General features: G+C 43.6%; 1 protein-coding gene across 10 annotated transcripts in view; it reads right to left on the reverse strand.

The window, feature by feature from the left end:
• The window catches only part of CCDC88A (coiled-coil and HOOK domain protein 88A), a 201,921-nt gene extending 180,964 nt beyond the window's left edge, over positions 1–20,957 (reverse strand). For 9 of the 10 annotated variants that reach the window (XM_090049774.1, XM_090049761.1, XM_090049744.1 and 6 more), the window contains exons 1-2: positions 20,473–20,957; positions 20,246–20,346 (exon numbers count right to left, since the gene is read on the reverse strand). In XM_090049774.1, coding sequence (XP_089905900.1) covers positions 20,246–20,346; positions 20,473–20,535 — 164 coding nt within the window. In that variant the 5' untranslated portion in view covers positions 20,536–20,957. The remainder of the gene's footprint in view (positions 1–20,245; positions 20,347–20,472) is intronic. The other variant, XM_090049766.1, reaches the window with a different exon arrangement.
• Positions 20,958–25,406: the final 4,449 nt, after the last annotated feature.

Consider the following 25,406-nt stretch of genomic DNA (forward strand, 5'->3'; position numbering starts at 1 on the left):
AATCTTGTTTAGTGTGTTTTTGACTAACATACCGTAGATGGGGCTGGGCTACAAGCCTGTACCTATTGCCATTTACCCTTTTAAACCCATCACCTGACCTTGGGAACACTAGAAGAGGCCTACCACCCCTCCAGCCTTAATTATGAGTCCCTCCCACAGAACAGCACCACAATATAAAGTATGTACAGGTTAGATGAATGGGTTGTAAGGTGGATAGAAAACTACCAGGATCATCAGACTCAAAGGGTAGTCATCAAAGGCTTGATGTCTAGTTAGCAGGTAGTATCAAGTGAAGTGCCCCAGGGGTCCATCCTGGGGCTGTTTTTGTTCAATATCTTCACCAATGGCCTATCCCTATCTGCCCAGCAGCTGCCCCCGCAGCATACAACGTGGAGCCAAGCCCCAGGCACTCCCGCCCAGGGGAGCCCATGCTATGCTCCCAGCCCCAGCCAGCACATGCAGCTTCCTGACAGGGCTGCTGCCATAGTTATGCAGGTACTGCTCAGCTCCCCCTGGCACCAGCATCTCTTCCTTATCCTCCTTCTGCCCCTGCTGTGCCATAACATGGGGAAACTGTGGGGATGCATGCCAAGTAGCAGATACTCAGCCAGGAAGGGGGGGAAAGCTATGGGTGGCTCTCACCCCAGTAGCCACACCGGGAGCAGCCCTGCCGAGAAACTGTGCACGCTGGCTGGTGCTGGGACCATGGTGGGCACAGGCGGAAGTGCAGTGTGGGCTGCCCTGGGTGGAAGCAGCTAGGGCTCAGCCCCATGTGGAGCATCCTGGGCCAGATTAAATCAGTTGGCAAACACCCACCCACTGGCCACATCTATATTCGTTGGCAAGTTGAATCTAGCCCTTGGGCCCTGTTTTGCAAATCCAGCCAGACAACACAGCCCATGTGAAGCCCTGTACTGGAAGGGAGGAAGCACCTGTGAATGAGCAGCTAATTGTTTAACTGATAAGTCTTTAACAGGGATCTGGGTCTTCCATTTGCTGCAGAAAAATGTGGGTTTAAAGGAGAAAAACACAGGAAACTGAGTTTCTCTTTGCAGGCTGACAAAGTGCCAGCCTGCAAAGGGCTGCTTGGCAATGGAGGAAGCAGTACATAGGGGGTGCTACATGCATGTGCATATACACATGCATGTGACAGCCAGGCAGTGTGGTGGACAGCAGCTCCTGCAACTCCCTCCAGGTAAGTCAATGCCCATTCCCCCCCCCACACACACACATTGAGGCAACACATTGAGGAGCCAAGGGGACATGCCCCCTCAGATTTCTGTGCCCACAGCAGGGCATGGGGCCAAAGCCTGGCCAGATCAGCTTCAGGCAGGAACCACCTCCACAGCCCAGCTGACAGGACTCAGCACAGGAGAGAACACTGCACTGCCACGGCCACCAAAGTGAGGCATGACAGCAGTGCAGAGCTGTGCCCCACACTGCTGGTAGGCAGGCAAGGAGCACCTCACCTTGGTGGCCATGGCCGCGCACACATACTGAGCTGGGCTGCTGAGGTACTCCGGAATGGAGCTGGTCCAGCGAGGTTGCAGCCTCGCACCCTGCTGTGGGCACCAATATCTGGGGGATATGTTCCCCCCGGCCCCCAATGCATCGCCTGTGCCCACACACCCACCCTGTTCCTCACACATTGAGGGACTGGGGCCTAGGGGCAGCAGGTCAAGAGTGCGGGGCACCAGGCAGGCCTGGGGTTGGGGGGGGCAGGGGAGGGGACTGCAGGTCAGGAGTGAGGGGCACTGGTGTGGGTTGGGAGGCTGTGGATCAGGAGGGGCACCAGCAAGGCTGGGGGGAAGGCAGGAGGGTGGGTTTGGGGGTGAGGAGCAACAGCATGGGCAGAGACAGGGCACCAGCATAATCAGGGCTGTTCAGAACCAAAAAGCAGCAGGAGGGAGAGCCGCAGCTGAACCCATGTTCTGGTGACTGAAAGGGGCAAGGGGAGCTCTGATTTTTTTTAATCATAGAAAAATCAAACGCCAAAATATGTAAGTCTTTAGAATGTATTTTATTATAGTGACTGAGGCACCAGTAAGCTTCCAAATTGCTTTAAAATTGTAAATATATCAAATTGTGTTCAACTGATATGCATATAGTGGCATTTCATTTTAATCATGGAAAAACATGGATTTTAGGGGTTTTAATCAAAGATTTTGGGATTTTTAAAACACAGAAAACCAGGACCCCTGCAATAGGCTGCTCGCTGTTTTCCTCTTAGGCTATGGGTACTAGTCCCCTTGCCACTCCCTCTTTCCCCTCCCCTTTGCTCCTCCCCCCACCTGCCCTCCAATTCCTGCTGGGCCTCTGCATGACTTTCATTCCCCCCATGCTTTCCCCCCTTCCATTTAACCTTTCACATCCCTAATTTATACTGTAACATTTTGTTTTAAATTTGGATTTTAAACCAGTTTATTCTTGCTTTTTTAAAATAAATTTAAAATACAGCATTTTAAAAACCTGATTAAAAATACAAGTTATCCATCACTCTGTACACACAGCCTTTGATGTAAGATTGTTCAAAAAAAAAAATCATTTTTGTGTTTTAAAATAGTCCTTGAACATAATGTTCCTTTATCTTTTGTTTTTTTTAAGTGTATAAATTTTTTAAAAACCTAACACTCTTCAAATGTTTTCTAATATCTACTTAGATTGTTAGCCCTTCAGAGCAAGGATAGGACTTGTGATCTACTTGTACAGTTCCTAATGTATCCCTGATCATTAGGAACCCTGGGTCCTATCCACTACCATAACACAAACAGCAGTTGTATTACTTTCCGTACTTCATTAGAGTCAATACTACCCTCTTCACTTGCAGGTAAAAGATCTCCCTCCATTTTCAAGTACTGCTGCAATATGGGAAAGCTGGTAATTCCCACCAGAATTCCCTAAGGTTTAAAGCAGGGGTCAACAACATACAATTCATGGACCAGATCTAGCCCATACAGCAATTTTATTGAGCCTGTGAAGCTGGGCAGAGAGCTTCTACAGCACTTAAGCAGGAGACTAGGATGCCCTGGATGTCAGGCAGAAATGGTGGCATCAGCACTGTCAGAGCAATGATAGTGTGGAAGTGGCCTGCACGTGGAGCTAAGTTCCACTCAAGAAGTACCCCACACCACAAAACACTGACAGCTCATGGTTTAAGGTATTCCCTTCAATCAAGCACCCATAAGATTTTAAGACAAGAAAGTGGTAGTATTTAGGGTTTATGGAAGAGTTTTCTCAACAGTTTTCAAGAGAGGTCAGACACAGTACAGCCAAAACTCTTCCCTAGTTGTCTACCACTGAGCCAGCTGGGAAAGAATCCATTATCATATTAAGACAAATGGCCTGCTTAGGAGTACAGTTTAAAGATCAACCCCCTGGGATGCATAGCCCAGGAGGCCTTCACAACTGCTTCAGCTGAGCACCTGAAGTGGCTTCTTCTGGTTTAATGGCAGACACAGAACTTTTATAAATATTGTGCTACTTAACCACTCTAAATATATAAAATGAGTGCACTCATGAGAGATATTAAAAGCCCAATTCTGTAACTAAACCTCAAACCCACAGCCACTATAACATGTAACTTCACATCAGTGAGTACTCTATTGGCAGCAGTAAGACTAGGGTAACCCAGTCTTCAAGCAGACCTGATCAACAAATAGGGATTTACCCTGGAAGAAAGAAAGATGGAAAGCAAGGACCAACAAGATGAGTATGAGCAGAAGATATGTAATACAACTAAAGGAAATGAAATAATTCCAGATGGGGGGGCAAGGAAAAATACAGAAACAAGTTTCAACACTGGACCAAGGACAGACCCCTGGGGAAGCCCACTTGATACTTCCTTCCAAGTAAACAGAGATTACATGCATTATTTGAATCTAATTAACTGGATTAGTTACTGGAAGTAACTTGATAACCAAAGCATCTCCACCCCACTAAGGGTGCGATCTGGCATAATACACTCTTACTCAGATTTCCCAACAATAAAACAGGGGTAAAATGTCTATGCCTCAAGTGCCTCTCAGAGGTAAGTCATCTTTTGGGCAAAAACGATTAACAACTCAGGGAAGTCCTGCTTTGAACAAAAGTAGTCACAGAATCCCAAAAAAGTAGGGTTGGAAGCGACCTCCAGAGATCATCTAATCCAAACCCGCTGCCTGAAACAGGATTATCTGTATCTAAACTATTCTATATATAAAAATCCATTGTTTAACCCAGTGGTATTCGCCCCTCTTGCCCCTGGGCTGGATGGGCAGTACTGAATGGGAAGGCCAGCGAGCCAAATCTGGTGGGCATGGTATGACCTGATTCAGCTACAAGGACCCAGCCCCTGACCCCAGCCTAACTGCACAGTGGTATAGGGACATGGCCACAGTCTCAGCCCAACTGCCCAGAGCTTGGAATTGAATGAGGCAGCAGGGCAGGGGTATCAGTATTGTCACTGCTCCCTGCTTACCGTTTCCCAATCTTTAGGGAGCCTTGCAGGCTGGATGCCAGGCAGATCTGACCTACAGGCCAGAGACTGAGCACCCCTGATCTAACCTATTAGCAAGGCTATACAGTCAACTCTGACACAACCACAAGACTTAACACCCTGACCTGCCACAGGTAAAGCAGAGGAATAATGGCAGCCAACATCTTCCTGCTGCAAAGCTTGTTAAAATATGCTTGAGAGATTCAAAAAAGGGGACTATGCCCCTCCCCCTGCCCACTACAGAGGAAGCAAAAAATTTTTAAAAAAACAACAAAAACAACCACAAACCCACCACACGTCCCAATTCCTTCCTGAGCCCAAATATCGCAATTGGTCCAACTCTGAGCAGACTCTCTAACCACAAAATTCTACGTTTAAATCCAGGAAAAGCACTGGCACAACTCAGTTAAAATTCCTGGTGTTGGCTACAACCAACACCCAAAGCTTCTGAGGAAGGTGAAGAAAACTGACATGTAGCATCAGGAGGGAAAAAAAATTCTTCCTGGCTCTGTGACAACCAGAAGAGCCCAGAAGCCTGGGAAATCCCCACAGTAAAACACAGGTGTTACTACACCTAGATCATCCCCAACCACTGGCTGTCCAAACTCTTCTTGAACATCACCAATACTGGAGAGTCAACTTTCCTAGACAGTCTATTCCACTGTCTCACTGTTCTCACATAGAAAAGGTTTTTTCTGATACCCAATCTAAGCCTGCTTTGCTGCCACATCAAGCCATTGGTCCACATCCTGCTCTCTGGAGCACAAAGTAAAGGACTTCTACCATTTTCTTTATAACAGCCCTTCAAATATTTGAAAGCTACTATCATGTCCCCCTTAAGCACATTCTCTGCAAGTTGAACATACCTAGTTCCTTCAGCCTCTCCTCATAGAACTTCCCTTCCAAGCCCTTTTATCACTCACCTCTGGACTCTTTTCCAACTTCTCCATGTCCTTTTTAAAATGCGGAACACAAAACTGCACAAAACATACCAAATGAGGCCTAACTAGTGCCAACTAAAGACACCACCACCTCCTGTGTCTTGCACCTAATGCTTCTATTGATGCAGCCCAAAACCACATTTGCCTTTTGTGCAACTGCATCACACCACAGAAAGTCTGTGACCTACCAAGATCCTTTTCCATGATGCTACCATCCCGTCATTTTGTATCTGTATTTTTTATTATTCTTCTGAAGGTGTAGTACCTTGCATCTGTCAGCACTGAATTCATCCTGTTAACTCCATCAAGTTTTCCAATCTGTCAAGATCCTTCCAAATTGTGCTTCTGTCCTCCAGCGTGTTCAAGTCCTTCCCAGTTCTGTGTTATCTGCAATCTTGCTCAAAAAGTTCTTGATTCTAGCATCCAAACCATCAATAAACATGTTTAACAGAATTGGGCTCAGGATAGACCCTTATGGGACTCAAAACTTCTTGCTATACAGACATGGATCCATTTATAATTATCCTTTACTTGTGGCCACTAAGTTGTCTGTCCACCTTACACTAGTTTTGTCTAATCCTCAAAGCAACTGGAGAAATGTAGACATGTGGGACCTTGTCAAAAGTCTGGCTAAAGTCCAATATATTATATCCACATCATTCCTTTCATCCACCCAATTAGTTATCTTGTCAAATCATAGATTAGGTTTGTTTGGCATGATTTGTTCATAGTAAATCCATGCCAGCTGCCTGTGATCAGCCTTTTCTCCTCCAGATACTTGCAGATGGACTTCCCTATAATATGCTTCAGCAACTTCCCAGATACTGAGATGAGGCTAACTGGTCTGTAGTTTCCTAGGTCCTATTTTTGCTTTTTCCAAAGAGAGGTGCTATGTTGGCCCTTTTCCAGTCCTCAGAGACCTCACCCATCTCTCAAGACTTCATATATTGGAGTCCTTGGCAATCAAATTTATTTTCTGTCAGGTTCTTCAGAACCCCGGGATGAAGTTTATCAGGCCCTGCTGACTTGAATTCATTCAGAGCCATCAAAAGCTCTATGACTTTCTTTTGTTGTTATCTCATCCCACAGCTTACCCCCTTTCTTATCCAAATAATCCTTATTAGGTGTAGGGTTGCAGCTTAACTTTTTTTGTGAAGACTGAGACAAAAGTAGCTATTGATTAGCTCCTCCTTCTTTGCATTTTGTATTAAGAGTTCTCCGTAGCTAGTTCATAATTCTCTGATCCTTCTTTTGTAACCACCATGTTTATAGAACCTCTTCTTGTTGTCTTTAACCTCCCTTGTCAGATGCAGCTCATTTTTTACCTTTGCCTTCCTGATTTTGTCCCTATGGGTTCTTGCAATTTTCTGGTATGCTTCCTTGGTGACATGCTTATCTTTCCATTGCCTGTAAGCTTTCCTTTTGCATTTGAGGCATCCTAGAAGCTGCTTGTATAGCCACATTGGTCTCTCATACTTCTTGTGCTTCCATCACATTGGAATAGTTTCTTGCTGAGCATCTAATATTATACCTCTTTAGAAACTTCCAACCTTCCTAGGTGCCTTTATCCTTCAGTCTGTCTTCCCAAGGCACTATATGCCTATCAACTCCTTGAGTCAGCTGAAATCTACCTTTTTGAAATCTTAATTTAAAAAGTACCTTAAAGTACCTAGTATCTTAATTCTGTTAACCTCATGCTTCCTCACCTTGGGATCTTGTATCATGATCACTTCTTTCCAAGTTTCCTCATCACCTTCACATCCTCCACCAGTTCTCCCATATCTGTCAGGACAAGAGCTAAGATTGAGGATACAGCTAGGGGATCATCTACCTTTGGGAACAGAAACTTGTCCTCCACACAAGTTAGGAACTGGCTCAAGATTTTATACTTAACTGTATTGTTCTCCCAGCAAATGTTTGAGAAACTGAAGTCTCAGCTTCAGTACCATCTCATAGCTTTGGCATAACTACAAGTCTATATCATACGGGCACCGATAAAAGGAAAACTGACATTATCAGCAACTGGCTTTTTTTGGTTGATGTCACCAATTGAAGTGCAGCTGCAGCACACACACAGCCGGCCTGGAAGCTTGGAGAGTAGCATCAGGCTGGTAAGTCTGTTGTGGGGAAAGGGGAAGAGAGAGGGAAGGGACATGGGAGGGCACATTGAGGCCCCTCCGGTGTGGGATGGGAGTGGGGCAGAGGCAGGCACTGCCCAGCCCGTGTGGGACGGAGCTGAGAGAGGCTTGTCCGGTGTCGGGTAGGACAGAGAGGGGAGTGGCTCTTGCCACTGCATGCACCCCCAAGGGAAGCATGTGCCTCCCGGATCTTCAAGGGCAGGCTGCCACTGCAGGCTGGGGCCAGAGGAAGCAACAGGCTCTTACCAACAGGGGGGCTGGGCCAGGACTGTGCTCAGTGCGGGCAATGGCAGCACTGGCAGAGGGGCTAGAGGGGGCTGTGCTCATGGCTCCATCCCACACCCCACTCCAGCTGAGTAGCACCTGTTCCTGTCCCAGCCCCCCACTTCCCTCACCCCAGGGACCTTTATCTGCCCCCCCCAAACCCTTCCTCCCCAGACATACCAGCCAGATACTGCTCTCCAAGCTGCTAGGCTGCATATCAGCAATTGGATCAGTATTGGTCGATATGGCTCATTAATAAAAACTGGCCATGAGTATCAACCCCAAAAAATCTTCACCGGTGCACCCCTAGGATAATTCTGTCACCTCCCTGAAGAGTGCCTCTTCTGCCTCTTTTATATCTCCACCAATATAAGTGCTGTACCTTTCACCTTCTATCTTCACCCAAACACATTTTGATCTGCTACCTTCTCCCTCCTGAATGAGGGACAAAATGCATGTTTAACATACAAGATGACCTCACCACCTTTTCGGTCAACCCTGTCTTTCTGAAACAAAGTGTAGCCCTCAGGTGTTGACATTCTAGACATAAGAGCTGTCCTATCAGGTCTCTATGATACCGATCAGATCATAGCTCTTTTTATAGGCTGTGACTTCCAGATTATCTTGTTTGTTCCCCATACTTTTCACATTTGTACACATATCGCACATAATTTGCATTTCAACCTACTTATTTCCCTTTTGCATCACTTGTTGCTGTTCTGTGGCTCTCTGGCCCTTTCCCAGAACCAAGTTGTTTCTTCCAGTCCTTTCCCCACCGAATTGGTTGCTCTGCTGCTGGAGGCTTTCACCATCCCTTTTGGAACCTAATTTAAAGCCCACCTTACTACTCAGGTAAGACAACACCCAAAGATGCGCTTTCCAGTTCTGGTTAGATGGATCCCATTTCTTGATAGCAATCCTCCTCTCATTCATCCAGTATCAAAGAAGCTGAAGTCTTCAGGTCAACACCCATCTCAGCCACACGTTTACTTCCATGACATAATGGTCCCTGTTCAAGCCCTTGCCTGCCATGATCTGCAGTGGTCTTAAGAGTCCACATTCCTGTGGTCCTGCTTCCTGCTCTGTAGACTGACAAATCCTCTAGGCCATGCCTGCAGATGTCCTCACCTCTGCCTTTCCTTAGCTGTTCCACCACACAGTGCTTAACAGCAGCTGCCATCTTCAACCTGTTCCTCTTGAATTGTGTGGACCCTCCTTCTAGCAGTCACATGCTGCCACATCTCTTTTCCCTCTGGCCTCTCTATAAATCTTCCATAAATCCTGTCCAAGAAATCTTCATTTTCTTTGATGGCATGCAGCATGGATACTTATGCTTCCAACCTTTTCCTCCAAGACACTCACCAGTTCACACCTGGAGCAGATAAAGCGTGACCCTCAAGGAGGAATACAAACATGGCACATTGCAGGCAGGTCACAGTTGTGAACCAACCCTCCATTCCTATCTCCCTTGCTCCCTGGAGAACTCCTAAAAAACAAAAGCAAAGAAAAAGAAGAAAAAAGAAAGAACAAGTGGGGGGGAGGGAAGGAGAACCCACAAAACACCTTCTGCTCCCTGGTTGCCTCCCACAGCAAACTCTCATTGCTCTCTCTGCTCCTATGGAGCTACCTTTTAGAAGGCTGCCTAACTTAGCTCTACCCCTCAATTAGCTAAACTAACCCCACTTGAAGTAAATCGCTCTCATAGAGCTGTGAACACAAATCCTTTAAAGCAATGGCTCCAGGAAAAAAAAAGATGAATAAAAGAGGCACAAGTCAAACAGCCAGATGTCATCAGACAACCAAAGTCACCAGCTCCCAGAAAAGCCTTCTGAAGGCAGTCTAACTTCTGAGCTGCTTCTCTCATAAGCAACAAATCACTAGATTATGAAATCCCATTTCTTACACAGATCCATTTCCAACAAATACAACAAGCAAGACCACAGAAAAGTGACCAATTCATTCCCTGCCACAGAACTCTTCCATGACATCAAGTTGCATTAAAAAAAATTCTGGACCATACACTTGAAGAAAATCTTAAAAATATGGGTAAGTACAAACTGATACAGCAATACTTGCTAGGATCTGCAAAAAAACAAAAACAAACCAAAAACCCAAAACTGAAAACAACAGGTCTTACAGTTGCAAACCTGCCCAATTCATCTCAGTTGGATAAGGAGGGACCCAGACTGCAGCTGTAGATTTCATATTTTTGCTGCTGAAGTCACTAGTTTGCATTATACAGATGCTCAACAGCTTGTTTTATGCTTCCCTTCCCTCAGAGGAGCTGCCAATGACTGCCTCTTACTTTGTGGCTTTCCCCACAAGGAGTTAATTGCATCATAGTGCATGTGCCTTCTATTGTTGCATGAAGCCAGAACTGGAGCCTGGAGTTCAGACAAGAAGCAGACCAGTCAGGTTTGCATATTGGGCAGCCTGGAAAACAGAGCAGTACTGTTGACTTGGAGAACTTAGTAGATGAGCTAATGAAGCAGACTGCATGCTCTAGCTGAGCATGACAAGGATAGAAATCATAGAAAAATAGGGCTAGAACAAGCCTCAGAAGGTCAGCTAGTCCAAACCTTTTTCATGGCAGAATCATTCCTGTCTAAACAATGAAAGAATCATTCCTGCCTAAACCCTCTCATCCAAGTGTTTATCTAACCTGCACTTAAAAACTCTCACTGATGCTGGAAGCCTGTCTAAACTATATATTCTAGTGCTTTACTACCCCCAGAGTTAGAAAGTTCTTCCTAACAATCATCCTAAAGTTCTCTTGCTGCTTATTTAAACTGATCATTTTTTGCACTTACCTTGAAGCTACAGCATATGGTCTACAACCATCCAGTTCATAACCACCCTTCACCTACTTAGAAACTATTATAAAATCTGAAATTAGTCTTCTCTTCTCCAGTGTAGATAAACCCTGTTCTTCCAAAATTTTCTCATAAGTCCTATATCTGAGACTTGTGAATATTTTAGTTGCTCTACACTGGATTCTTTTAATTTTGTCCGCATCTTTCTTGAAAAGCAGATTCCCAAAGTGGACAGGGTATCAGATGGGGTTTTAGTACTGCTGAATAGAATTGGGGGGGGGAAATTGCTTCCCTCGACTTGCAAGAGACCTTGAAACCAGTGGTATACTGGGTTGTACACTTTTTTTGGAGCAAGAGCACAGGCATGTCTCCATAACTTTTCTGAATTTATTGGCACCTCATTTCAAAAAACTTATTTTAGTAATTCTCTGACTACAGAAAAATATAGAGCGTTTCTTCTGTTGCAAAAAACTCAGAAAAATCACAACAAGTCAAAGTGTTTTTGACATTATGGATTCCTATTAATTAGAAATTCTGGGTTTACCTTATGAATCACTTGTAGGCTTTTGCATACCTAACAGTGCTAGTATGGGGCAGCACCCCGCATCACCTTTAGAAGGATCTCATGGCACCCCAGTTGAGAATCACTGCCCTAATCTGCTCTCTATTTTAGACCAATTACCAACACCCCTCTCCTTGCAGCTAATGTGCTTCTCATCTAATAGCTTAATTTATTCATAAAGTCTGAAGTAAAAAGAGGTATTAAATATTTCTATCTTTTCCACATCTTCCATTACTAAATTGCCCTCCTTACTCACTAAGAGACATACACTTGCCTTGGTCTTCCTCCTCTAACATGCTTATAGAACTTGTTTTTTAATTGTCTTTTACATCCCTTGCTAGTTGCATTTTAATTTGTGCGTTGGCCTTCCCGATTTTCCCCTGCATTCCTGTGCAATATTCTTATACCCTAGTAATATGGCTAAGTTCCCACTTTCGGTTAAGATTCCTTTTATAGGTTCAGCTCACTGGGAAGTTCATCACAACAGGCTGCTCTTATGCCTCTAATATTGTTTCTCTAAGATACAATGAGCTATTCTTTCCCCTTAGACTTACTTTCCAGAGAATCCTGCCTACCAGTCCACTGAGTTTGTTAGAATCTACTTTTCTGAAGTCCAGTGTTTTTGTTCTAATACTCTTTCCTCAGGATCTTAAACTATTATTTCAGGGTCACTGTCACCCAGGTTGCCTTCACCTTGACATTCTCAACTAATCTTCTCCATTAAATGAAGAGCAAATCAAGAAAAGCTTTTTTCCTAGCTGACTTCACCATCTGCACCAAAATACTATCCCCAACATATTGCAAAAAGTTGCCCTCCCAACAAATATCAATCCTATCAGCAACAGGTCCTGCTATCTGGATATTTTGCTCAGCTGTTTGTTAAAAAAACAACTCATCTAGGCCACCCGTACATTCCCCCTCACAGTCCTCCCTCATCCCCCAGATTAGTGGTGTATAGCAGATACCCTCCATGACAGCACTCTTACAGTTATTCCTTTTCCCCTGACCAAAAGACTTCCAACTAGAGGTGCACTGATACAACAATCCAATATTGGATCGGCGCTGATATAAAGTACATTTTCTGTATCAGAAAATCAGCCCAATGCTGCCGATAATTTGTCCAATAAACGCCCATTGATGTGTGCAGCCACAGCATAGCACATAGGCAGTGAGGAGCCGGCAGCATGGAATGCAATTGGTAAGTCTGGTGTGGTGGAAAGGGAGGAGGGAGGGATGTGGGCAGGGGGGCAGATCAAGGCCTCCCGCAGTGAGGGAAAGTGTGGGGTTGGGGCCAGGGCTGCCCAGCCAGGGCTGGGGCAGGACAGAGGTGTGGTCATCAGGGGGTTGCAGCTCCCGCTGCTGCATGTGGCTCATCCACTGCTTGTCTGACAGCTCCCACTGCCCATCCAGGAGGCCACCAGGGGGTGGGCGGAGTGCCTCCAGATCTGCATGGGGTGGGGTGGGCTGGGGCCAGGCTCTTCTTGACTGGGCAGATTGGGTGGCACATGCCCCCACGTGCCCTCCTAGACGGGCAGTGGGAGCAGCAGTGGGAGCCACCAGACAAGCACTGGACGAGCCACATGCAGCAGCAGGAGCCTCCCTGTCCCTTCCGCATTCCCCCAATAAGCTGCTTCCCCGTGCCTGATTTCCCCATGTCTGTCCATCCTGAACAAAGGACAGAAATCCATGACAGTATTCCAGTTATGGAGAGGCAGAAAGAAGTTGTCAGCTGTCCCACCTCTTGACTACACCATGGGAGCTGAAGGCCTAGGGCATGGAACAAGCCAATAGTAAACACAATTTTAAAAACAAACTCTTTCATTAAAATTATCCTCTCAAAACATTTAGTATTTGAAATGATTATTGAAGAATATTATAGCAATGAGTATATCCCACGTAACTTTGCCTTGTATACTTTAACACACAGGTGGAACTAGAGAGTTATCATTTTTTTAATTGTAATGATACCTCACAATTTACTGTTTGTTCCTGCAAGCTTTCATCATATACCAGGGCTACTTCCCACTCTCACCCAGCCCATGCCTGAACTGGGGCTGTGCTACCCCCTCCCCCCATGCATCCAGATCAGGGCTGGGGCACTCCTTGGCCCCCTCAGTGGCAGGATTGCCACTTCCTGGCAGCTGAATCAAGCCCCTGCCATACCAGCCCCACATGCCAGATCAAGACCAGCAGTCAGATCTAGCCTTCCAATCGACCTGGCACTGTCCATACAGCCTGGAGAGCAAAAAAGGTTGGGCACCACTGGTCTTGTACATCAAAGGATAAAAGGCTCCTGATAATAATGGGGTAACGCAAGACATAGTGACAGACAGCAATAAAAAAAAAAAAATGACATAGCAATGGGAACAGGCTGGATTCATTACTTCATGGTTGTGAAGCAACTGGCCAATGAAGTAGCTCCATCCACCCTGCCAGGCTACTGGCAAGCCAAGGAATTTAGGGACATGGCTAGTGAGGAACAATGCCTGCTGTAAAATCCTGAACCCCAATGGACATGGCCATTGCTGGCAGGGGACCAGGCAAGGGCTATGCTAATACACCCCCATTCATCCCACAGCCACTTGACCTACTGCACCACTGCTTGCCCATCTCTGTTGCCTCTATCGCTGCCACCTCTGGCCCACAGAGTCTGGATCCAGCCTGGTTAGGGGGTGAATTTGACACCCCTGCATTAAATTTAATGCGTCAGCAGTGGTCTCCGGCAAGACTATTTCATTAACAATTTTTATTGATCATTCTGGCAGATGTCAGGTGGATTCTTCTAACTCAGTATTGCAAATAGTGTGTTACCCCAAGAAGATATTAGGGAATGACACATGATGCACAGTATTAACTCCACAGGAAATTCTGTTCTCCAGAAGTTACCTCTGACCATGTTAGAAGGGAAGTTAGCCCAGTATGTGTGTCACATGTCTGCTGCTACTGTCAGCTGCCCTTAGTGATGACCATTTGCTCAATGCAAACTAGTAGCTAATGCCAGGTACTTAATAACTCTTGTTTTGGACAACAAGCCTGAGAAACTTGCTCATGTGTCCATTCCTTACCACAGAATAAAATCCAGTGCAAACTACTCGGGAATTAATACAGCATGTGTCTGCACATAGTCATTATAGGTTTTCTAAGTCAGCTCTTTTAAGCCATACTCAGTATTCCTATACCTCATGCTCTTTTTCCCCACCATTAAAAGCGAACATTGCACATAGATACAAGAGATTTCTGACTGAGAAATTACTTTCAAATACCTGTTTCCATAGATAGATACAAAGCACAATCCAAGAAGCTGTAGTCCATGAAAGTCAAAATACAGATACAAGATACTGTTCTATGGACATGAATGGGTAGTGTGTATATGACAACAAAGGTCCGCTCTCCTACAAATATTTATACACATTAGACTGTGTTAAATAGGTATTCCAGAACTACAACTGATGTTAGATGTTCATGAAACTCCAAGAGATGCCTAAAGAAAAAAATCTCACTGGAATGAACAGGAATATAAAACACACTTAACAGAAGTAAAACAAAAACATTAAGAATTATCTTAGGAATTTTTTTTAAGTGACTAGAAGTAATGATCCTACCACTTTCATATTTTAAACAGAAAAAACACAGCAACAGCTATCCTCATTAGCCAGCATTCTTCAATTCTAAATAAGGTTTTATGGAACAGATAAAAGATTGTTTCTTTGATTGTTGGTTACCGATAAAATTACATAAAACAGCTATGGTAGGATAGTTTCCAAGCAGGCATTAAACAAAATACTGGTTTCTCATCTGGCACAACATTCTGTAGTCTTGACATTTTACTGTATATTGGAATGTTTATGTCTGCATCAAGCAGACAAGTCAGTTTTGTTAAACACTGAAAAATACTGGGAAATGTATGAGTTCCAGCACAGTATCTCGGAATCGCAACATAAAAATGTAGTAGTCACTATGCAGCCAAGAAGAAATTTTACATTTGTATGATGTTTTTAAATAGATTGGCTTATAGAACAAAACTAACCTGTGCATCAAAACCTTGAGAACATGCAAGTGAAAAAAAAAATAAAACCTATTTTCTTCTTTATGTTCTTTTACTAACTGGTACATTAAATATACAAACATTTGAGTTACAAATCTTTCTATGCATCATAACCTTCACACATTTATGTATATTACAACAGGTATATTAAAGCTCAAAAAACAGAAAATTAACTGTCACAGTCTTTAAGATCTATAGCTGAAAATAGATCAGACCTAAATACACACTGTTATTTTAACATAATCTACACGTGTATTTTAATGCACCTAGATGTCCAATAGCTGTACAGTACACATTAAAATAAATTAAAATCCAGAATTTTAACTACAGTTTCATTTAAAATAGGTGTGCTTTATCACAGTACCCAAGCAATTAAATCTTTAATGCATTTGTTTTTACATTAAGGGACTAAGTTTCAAATGCTCAAAGGTACTGGTATTGAGGCACACCACTGATTTCAATAGGGGACAAGATACCAAAATACATCTGAGGATCTAAGCCTAAGTGACTTTTTCCACAGACATGCAGGAAATCTGCGGGGGAAAGGAAATCAACACATATGTTCCAAGTTCAAAACTAACACAATGATCAGACTCCTCCTTCTCCCTTAAAGAACACTAGTTCAGAAGTTTTAAGTTGGCCGTACCATCCCCAATAAGGAAGAGATCCTCAGCTAAAGTTTGGGTACCATATGATGCCCATTGTTTTTCAATCTCTTTGTATAAATTTGTTTATATTTGCAAGGACACAAAGCACAGAAATTTCTCTGCGAGTACTGAAGTCAATTTTAATGCAAAAGGGAGTCTCAATACTAATTATACTACTGGAAACTAATTATTTTAAGAGCTATCAGACTCTTTCTGGGACATACTGATCAGTTTCACTGGAAGTAAGTCTTGCCTAACAGAGAAGAACACAGTAAATGCCATGCTTACAAACCAAAGATAGCTGGCTAATCATCTTTCTTTTTTAAACTACATAAATGTCTTCTGTAACAAAGCCTCATTTTGTGTGTAGTTGTCTCTATAAACCATGACCAACTTGAAATGAATACTCTTTGTTCGTCATTTGTTTCAAAACATTTGGTAACATTAAGTACAAAGCAACGCAGAAAGGCTGCTGAATGCCAACTGCTCAAATGATACCTGCTTACTCATTTTTTCAACTCAAATTTCCTAGAAGAGGACTTTTCTATCTTATCGGAACCCCTCCACCACCAACCATACGTTTTGGTAATAATGACAGCATAAGTCTAGAACAGTGGTGTTCTAGCTTTTGGCTGTGGGCCAGATGAATGGCACAGGGCCAGTCCACAGTGCCACTGCTCCCCTGCTGCCAAGTTTCCAGACTGGTGAGGAGCACCACAGGCCAGATGACAGCCCCAGGGGCTGGATCTGAGGACTTCTAGTCTAGAATATTGACACACAAAGTGTTTTCATACGTCTTCAACCAATATATACTTCCATGCCATATTGTGACAGTGAAACATTAACATCAGACACTTAAGGAACCCGTGAGTCAGGAACCAATAAGCTTACACACTTAATGCAGAGATGTCAAACATAAGGCTCACAGGTCAGATGATCTGGTCTGCGGGCTTTTCCTCCAGCCCTTGTCATGCAGCAGGGTTTCTTGCAGCACAGGCCAGCGCCCCAGCAAGTACTAAGGGCACTGCCTGCCATCATGGGAAGCACTGCCACCAGTGAGAGCTGGAGCTCTGGTTGAGGTGATGGGGCTCCCAGGGACGGTACCGCTGGGGCTATTAATGCCCTGGCAAGAGCCAGGGAGGAAGTGGATGCCCCGATGGGGAAACTCCACCACCAATGGCAGGTCTTTTGACTGTGGTGCCACAGGGACTGCCTGCTCCCCATCAAAGGCTGGGGGAAGAAATGGCAAGGAATGTGGACTACTGCTACTAGAGGTCCTTCCACCAAAGCCAGAGGACTCTGCAGGACTCTGACTGCAGTGACAGATCTTCAGCTTATGGTTCTGTTGGGGCCACACTCATCCCAGGTCTTGCCTGGCACTGGCTGCCATCAGTGGAAGCCCTGTCCCTGTGGCCAGAGCTGGGGCTCTAAACACTCTGACAGGGCTTCTTCCCATGGGGCTGCTCATGAAGAAACTGGAGCATGGATTGTGGGTAGCTAGAAAACAGATAATGCAGCCCTCCAATTGATTTGTTTCATAGCCCTGACTAATGTATTAGACAGCTAGTTCCAGTTGTAGTCCTCACAGATAACAACTAGCACTCCTGGTAATCACTGACAACATTTTCTGCTCCCTCTTTGGTTCTAAAAGAGTATGGCAGTTTAAAGGCTTCAAAATTAGGCTTCAAAATTAGGTTTAATTTTTCAAAAATGTTGAAAAAAAAATAAGCCAGCAACCAGTAGCTTTCATTGGGAAGCAGGCAGAGAGACTGCTCATGCAAGTTTCTTAAGTTCAACATTGTGACTTATTTTCCCTAAGACAGGGAAAAGAGTGTGGTAGGTGTTCACCCCCAAATTGGGTAAGGACAAAAACAAAGTAAAACAAACAAACAAACAGAATGTTTTGCAGTGACTTTGCTGGCTACAGGACCAGTTTTTAAAAGTTAGCTTCCACCATTTTTAACTACCAGAGTAAAAAAAGAGAGAAAGAGAGAGAGATTTTGACATCTCTTAAAAATTTAACAAATTTGAAGAAAGAACATACATAGCAAATTTCAACCCCTATATACTATTTATTGGATAAAAACTGATGCAGTTTTTATTGGTATAACTATCAAATTATTTCAAATTTCCTCTGCACTGGAGCCCATATGTTTTGTATTTTATCTAAATGGACAATATTTATCAGGATATGTGGTCAAAGATTTCCATACAAAGACAAAACAAAGTCACCAATGTCTGACATGCACTTATGTCTTCATGACAACTCGCTGTTGCAGATGTTCTTCAAAACAGTTGTGAGAAAGGCTACCAACATACATATCTGCTCCTATTCTTAGCTCTTATTCTAAAGATTTATGGAGAAATCTTTAAAATAGTTTCAAGATTAAACTCCTCAGAATTAACTCTGTTCCTCAATCAAGTTGGAGACCAACTTCAACATATACCTACATACCTTTGTATGGGAACTTTTGTAGGTGGCATAAGAAGGTAAGAATGTTGTTCTAGCTGACACCTTCTTACAAAATCACTTAATGTTTCTTACTTGGACAATTTCAATTTTTTTTTTTTTAATGAAAGAGGAAGATGTAAATCCGTGTGTGAAAAATAAAAATACTCTTCAATGCCTTATCACAGCAAATTATATAATGAGAGTTTCCCGGAAGAAACAACACTTTTCTAAAGGCTTTTCACTGACTTCACCATATTTTGGGTAATTCTTCAAATATTACACTTCAATAATTATATTTATATATTAATCTTATTGAAGTTGGTTACAAAATTCACACCGTGTTTTGCAGCATCCCAGGATCTGGTCTTAGCTCTATTTAAGCGAGCCTGTAGATTTATTTACAATAATACACATAAAACTAAGAATTCAGTATTTTTATGACAACTGAAGACCACAGACAGTGTGCAAGATTGTACATAACCATCACTGAACAGCATACTGGATGAGTATTTTGTACTGCCAGTTGTTCATATATTGGTGCATCTGTAGGCCAACATTTATTTTATCTTGCCATATATATGCATAAAATAAGTTTCTGTATAAAGACTTAATTAATCGGGGGAAAATATAACTTAAGGGAATATTATTATTTATGAGTTAAATATAATTATTATGAAAAGGTCTTTTCACTAGTAACATCTTGCTTCTTATTACAGAAGTACTACATGAATAGTAACATTTTCCACATGTGGGTATCTGGCACTGTGCAAGTGAGCTAAAAAATAAGAATACTTAACCAGCACATGAATACATCAGCACTCCATTGACTGAAATGTGTATAGAATATATGGAATGTTTAATTTTTGCTAAACTAGAGATTTTATAAATTATGACATTCATCTAATTCTTTCATTGATATCATTTCATGTCATTTATAATTATACAGCCTTTCAAGCAGTCAAGATTTTCAATACTTATTTTTAACACCACACAAAAAAAGAAAAACCCTGTTGTACAGTTTGTGACAAGGAACAAAACAGTTCGCTGATCATTTTAGTTGCTGCAGCAGCAAGCAAAATCTCAGTGCCACTCTGCTTAACAACTGCCATTCACTAATGTTCACGATCCTATGAAAATGAAGTGAGGAGGGTCAAAAACAGATCTGCCCACTTGATAACCATGCAATTGATGTGCGATGATGCCTTCCAGTTTCTGGAATTTGTATTCCACAATTGGTTAAGATAAATACTAGAATCTCACTACCAGGCAAGTTTTTATCCTCCTGGGTAATTCTTGAAAGCTGTGCTCAAGAGGTAGGGTCCACTATAACTTCCCTAAATTCAGTGTTTCTTTTTTGCTATTTCAGTCAAAACAGAAACTCAAAGAAGTGCCTTTAAAACATTTTCTACTGAATCTGAGATTTCGTTATCCTCTGGGCACTGTACACTTGAGGCCGTTTGTGCCTCCAGCATACGCTTTCAGGTTTACAAATCTAGTGGCAACAAATGAGAATGGGTCTGGTTTAGATTTTCCAAATAGCTGATGGTAGGCATACTTCTGGTCCAAAAAAAAGGGGGGGACCCCAAAAACATACCCTGCAACAGAAAAACCCTGTTTTCCCAGCAGACATCTTTACCAAGCAATGCCTATAGATGTCAAGAGCATACTGTAGGAACCCAAAAAGCCTTCACCAGAAAATACAAGGCGGTGGGGAAGACCACAAAAGACAGCAGAACAGAAACCCTTGCCTCTCACCCAGATCCTGCCTTCTCTAATTATAGGAGGGATGTTCACATCATTGTTGCCAGATGACTGTGTTTTAGATGGGAAGGTAGGTTTCATCTTCAGGAATGATCCAGGGGGAGGCAAAAGGAGGTGGGGGGGGTGTAACCTGTGCACACAGACTTACATTTGCAGCATGACCTCGTTGAGGAAGACGCCATCCACCAGGGCCACATACTCCTCCAGGTGGGTCCCATGTCCTCCGGCTAAGGGCCCAAACGTCTTCACCTGCAAGGGAAGTGGGGGCACCCCATGAGCCGCCGGCTGCCCCCTCCCACTCCCGCAACCCCAGGCCCGGCGGCTCCATCTCCAGCCACGCAAGGCGCGGGGCGGAGGGGCGAACCGCAGCCTTACCCAGGTGACAAGCGGGCTGGACATGAACTGCTCCAAGAGGGGCGTGAAGATCTCATTCTCCATTTTCCCCCAATTTGAAAAAAAAAAAAAAAAAAAGCCACACAAAATCCGGGTCTCACATCCACGCGGCTCCCCCGCGCGGCTGCCTACGTGCTGGGGGCAGAGCCCCGGGGCACCCCGAGCCGCTGCCCCGCAGAAGCTGGAGGGATGTGGGGGCAGCCCGCTCTACAGGCGCTGCCGCCCTCTCCGGCCCGGCTCGCGCCCCGCCCGCATGCTGAGGAGCAGAGAAAGGAGGGGACGGGCACCGGCAGCCCCAACTGGGCTCAGCGCGCGGGAGACGCCCCCATGGCTGGCAAGCGCCCCCCGCCCGAGCAGAGCTAGAGCTAGAGGTATGGAGTGTACAAATGCCCTCAGCCGCCGCCCGCCTCGCCCCGAGTAACGGCCCCGCCGAACCGCGTCACACCCCTACGCCGCCTCCCGCCCGGGGGATGGCACGGATCCCTCCGCCGGCCTCGCTGACAGGATCCTTCCGCCAGCCCCATTCGTACTAGCAGGCTGGCGGGGGGAGGGAGGCGCACTGCAGCTGCAGACGCGGAGCTGGAAGAAGTCGGGGCGGGGGTGGTATAATTCTCGTGATGAGATCTTGGGCTGAGATTTTTGTTATGTTGTATGTATATTTTATATATTTCTACTGTTAAAAAAAAATGGGGGGGTGCGCCCTGCCGCTGCTTGTGTGTGGGGCGACTGTCCCTGAGGGGCTGCTGGGGGGAGGGACTTTTTTTTCCCCTCTCTGGAGAGACAGAGAGAGAGAGACGCGGGTGTGGTAGCCGCTTCTGTTGCTGCACATGGGCGCCGGGCACGTGCGAGGCGCGGGCACAAAGAGGGGGGGGCGGTGGGAGGGGGGGGCGCGGGCGCTGGTCCTTCAACTGTCGCTGCGCGCGAGCTCTGCGCAGTTAACGGCTCCGAAGGGGGCGGCCCCCGCCGGGCTCCGGACCCCGCCGGCCCCGCACGGGTGATGGGGGCGGAGGGGCTTTGTCTGCCCTGCGGGCACGCCCACGTCACCCCAGCAGGGATCTCCGTCCCTTAACTGCGAGGTGGAGGGGGATGACACGCTGAACGTGTTGACGAGTAGGGTGTCAGCTCCACGGACTGATGTTCCCTGACCTCCACGTCCTGTTTGCCCTAATTCTCCGCAGATTAAGAAGAAAATCCGCCCCCCCCCCACACGATCTCTTTCTCTAGACATCAAAATAATGACAACGCCAACAAAACAGCAACAACAATCATGACCTATAGTAATAAAGCGACGGCACCCAGCTGGATGGCCGCTTGACCCCAGTTGTCTTTTCCTGCCTAATGCAGGGGGGCTGGACCCCTTGATCTACCAGGTCCCTTAGAGCCGCTCACAATTGAATCAATGAACAACAGTGATAATAAGGCAACAACAATTAACAACAACAAGGATGGACCAATTTGGGGAAACTGCTATAATAGTTGTATATTTAATAGTTGTGTATTTAAATAGTTGTATATAATAGATGCATATTTTAATGCCCCTAGATGTCCAATAACACTGCTATTGGACATCTAGAGGCATTAAAATACACATGTAGATTATGTTAAAAATAACAGTATATACTTAAGTTTCATTAAATATTTTCAGCTATAGATCCTAAAGATGGTGACTGTTACTTTTCTGGTTTTTTAGTTTTAATATATCCATTGTAATGTAATTGTGTGAAGGTTAGGATGTAGAGAAAGATCTGTAACTAGGGTGGCCATCAGAGACAACAATCCGGTTTTCTGCTGCTCTGTCCTCCTATTGATACGAAACCCGACGCCTTTACATCCTCTATTTTTCTCTTCAAGAGAAAAATTAAAGACGTCCAGTTTCGTATCAATAGAGAACAGAGGACAACCGGACTGTCCTCTGTGATGGCCACCCTATTTGTAACTCAAACACTTGTATATGTCGTGCACCAGTTCTTAAGGTTTCCATTTGAAAAAGGATTTTGTGGCAAATGAACATGCAGAAACTAAAGCTGTGGATTTAGGTGACTTGGTTTTGACTCTCACAAAGATGAAGTTTCCTGTCTGGAAAAAAAAGAGTCTTGGCATACCCAGAGCCAGGTCTTTTCCCTCCCCTTCATTGCCCCTACCAGATTTGGAGGGGAGTTGCAGGATTAGTTTTCCCATGAAACAAGTGAATTAGGAAAAATAAAGCAGGATAAAAAATTGCCGTCTTGGACCAAGTAAAGGACTGGTGATACATGAGTGAAATAACTGCCAATAAATGACTAGCCCTTAAAAACAACTATAAAAGCAGTTTTGTAAAAGCCTGAATAACTGACCACTAAGTTCTCTGTGTCTGGCAACAGTATAGAATACACAATTGTGTACACAATACTATGGAACTTCTCTGGCTCAGTCTGTTTCTTGTGTGCTGTAATTAAGCAGCAATGACCTTGGCATAAAGCATTTCCTGGGAATTAAAGATGGGCTAGGAGGAATTGCTAATCCAAGGCTCAGTCACAGGTTAGTAACATCAGTTGGTCATTAATTCCTGGAAAATACTTTATGCTGAGATTGAAGTAAAAGTGTAATGAATCAGTTCTGATTTTTTTTTTGTTCTTTTCCACTTTGTTATATGACTTCATCAACACCAGTGGCACTCACTTTGCACGTGTTCTCAGCATTTATGATGTGTTAGTGCTTAGGACACTGGGCAGTCAGACCACTAAATCTGAGTTTTAATAAATAATTATAACATTATTCATTTTATAATTGTGTTCAGAAGTCCACTGTAAGACAGTGCATCATCAAAGGGTAATTTATAGGTAATTGAAAAGTCTAGAGGTGGTAGTAGAGGAAAACCAACGCTTTAGGAAAAAGAGACTAAGAAAGCTTTTTTATCTTCTGCTCTTAGAATAACAAGCCTAAAATGTTCTAATTTCATTAATTACCTTTTTTTTAAATTCAAACTGTAACTGTAAGATAATTTAACCTGATCTCTGTTATGTACCCTTACATGTGAATGTGTAGTGGGATAGCCATGTCTTGCAACAATGAGTACAAAAAAATTGGGACAAGCTGGAAATTTTTTCATTGCCATTATGGTTTAGCGTTTATGTGACTTCCTTGTAATAGCTGATACACAAGCCTGATGTTAGGCATAAGTAAGCAAACTGCTAGTACACCAGTACAGCTTCAGCCAGTCATATCTACCCCATCTTGGCATTCTTCCAATGCTTAATCAAGATTGCAGTGATGTAAAACACTTAGTGGAAATTAAACCAATCTAAAGCAAAGATATTGATGATAGGATGGAGAATTACTTGTGCTGGATAGCTGACCTACCTCCTGATAAGGTTTGCCTCAGATGAGTCACTAAAGGTACAAAGTTTTTTTCAACACATAGGGTGATATGAAAGGCTAACTTTCAATAGTGTTCAAGAGTGTCCTTGTTCATCTCTGAAACATTTACAAGTAATTTCTGTTCTTCTGAGGGACGGACCTCATTAATGCAGTTAATGCCCTGTAACCTCTAAGGTGGGTTGCTATAATGCTATTTACCTGGGGTTATCTTTGAGAACACATTTGTTGACTTTCATTTTATTTTCTAATGGAGCTGTAGAACCGCTCAGCTGCTGCAGGAACTTGGTCAGTAGGGCCTGGTAATACACAAGGAATTCAGCAACTCCTCCCTATTCAGGGTTGACTGCCTATTCAGCTAAAGCAATTTGAAGGCTTTGCATGTCAAGCCATAAATACTATTGTCTATATGGTAAGAAATTGCTTTCTAGTCTACATCCTGCAAAAAAAAAAAAAAAAAAAAAATCAAAATGAGTTTGAAATTGGATAATATGGCATAGGGGAAAAGACAGGAATATTCCAAATATTCCCCGAGAAGTCAAAATGGGTACAGAAATGCTCAGAGTGGAACTTTGGCCTCAAGAAAATAAATTGTGCTGTTGTCTCTCAAGATGGAAATCTATTCCACAGATGTACAGACATATTTATATGTACATTTGTCTATTAAAAGTTCCCAAATGCTAAGATTTTAATGATATATTTTACTGACTATACAGCTGTAATACAATTCTTCATGTAAGTATTTTTGATAAAATGTGAGCATTATAAATTATAGTAAATTGTGATGGACATTCGATGCTGGAAAGCTGTTTGGTTGTTACGTTGAAATTAACATCAAGGGATGTATAGTATATAATCCAAATTCCTTATTTTGCAATTTTTTGCAGGATTAGTACAATACAGTCCCATAGTTGTGCCCATAAAACTCCACCCTCTTGATTGGTCTCCCCTGAACTATTGAGTTGAGTTACAGTGAATATGCATGAGGAGGAAGAGGAAGAGCTTCTGTCTGACTGTGGAAGGAGTAACATTTAAATTGTAGAGATCATACATTCTGCAACCACATCTGCCAAGTGAAGGCCCTTCAAATTACAGAAGCAAAGAGAACAAATCTGCCTCTCAGCATTTAGCTTATTCTCACCATTTTAGCTAATATCTGTGCCTTGGGATCAGGCTCCCTGGAGTTACTTGTTAGTTTTGTGGGGCCAGGTATTAAGAATGTAATTCTGAACTAACAAAATCAAAGTTTTGCCACTGACTTCACTGGACACAGGGTAAGGCAGATGAGTCCTAATAGTTCTAAAACAGGAAAGTTTGGGATTCAGTCTGTTTAATGAAGATTATCCTTGTCTTTATTTAACTTTTGGGGACTTTTAATTTTTGTATTGTTTCTTAGATTAAATTTATTTTTAATCGGGTATTATCCAAAGATGCAAATAAAGTACCTGAATCTTCAGGCTTCTGCCTATATTAATAAAGGTGCTCAAGATTATGTCAATATTAAATTTGTTTTTCTTTTTAAACTTAACATTATTTCCGATCTCCCTTCCCCTCCTCTGACC

Source organism: Crocodylus siamensis, chromosome 1 (assembly GCF_052110815.1).
Source record: "Crocodylus siamensis isolate JL-2025a chromosome 1, ASM5211081v1, whole genome shotgun sequence".
Lineage (NCBI taxonomy): Eukaryota > Metazoa > Chordata > Crocodylia > Crocodylidae > Crocodylus > Crocodylus siamensis.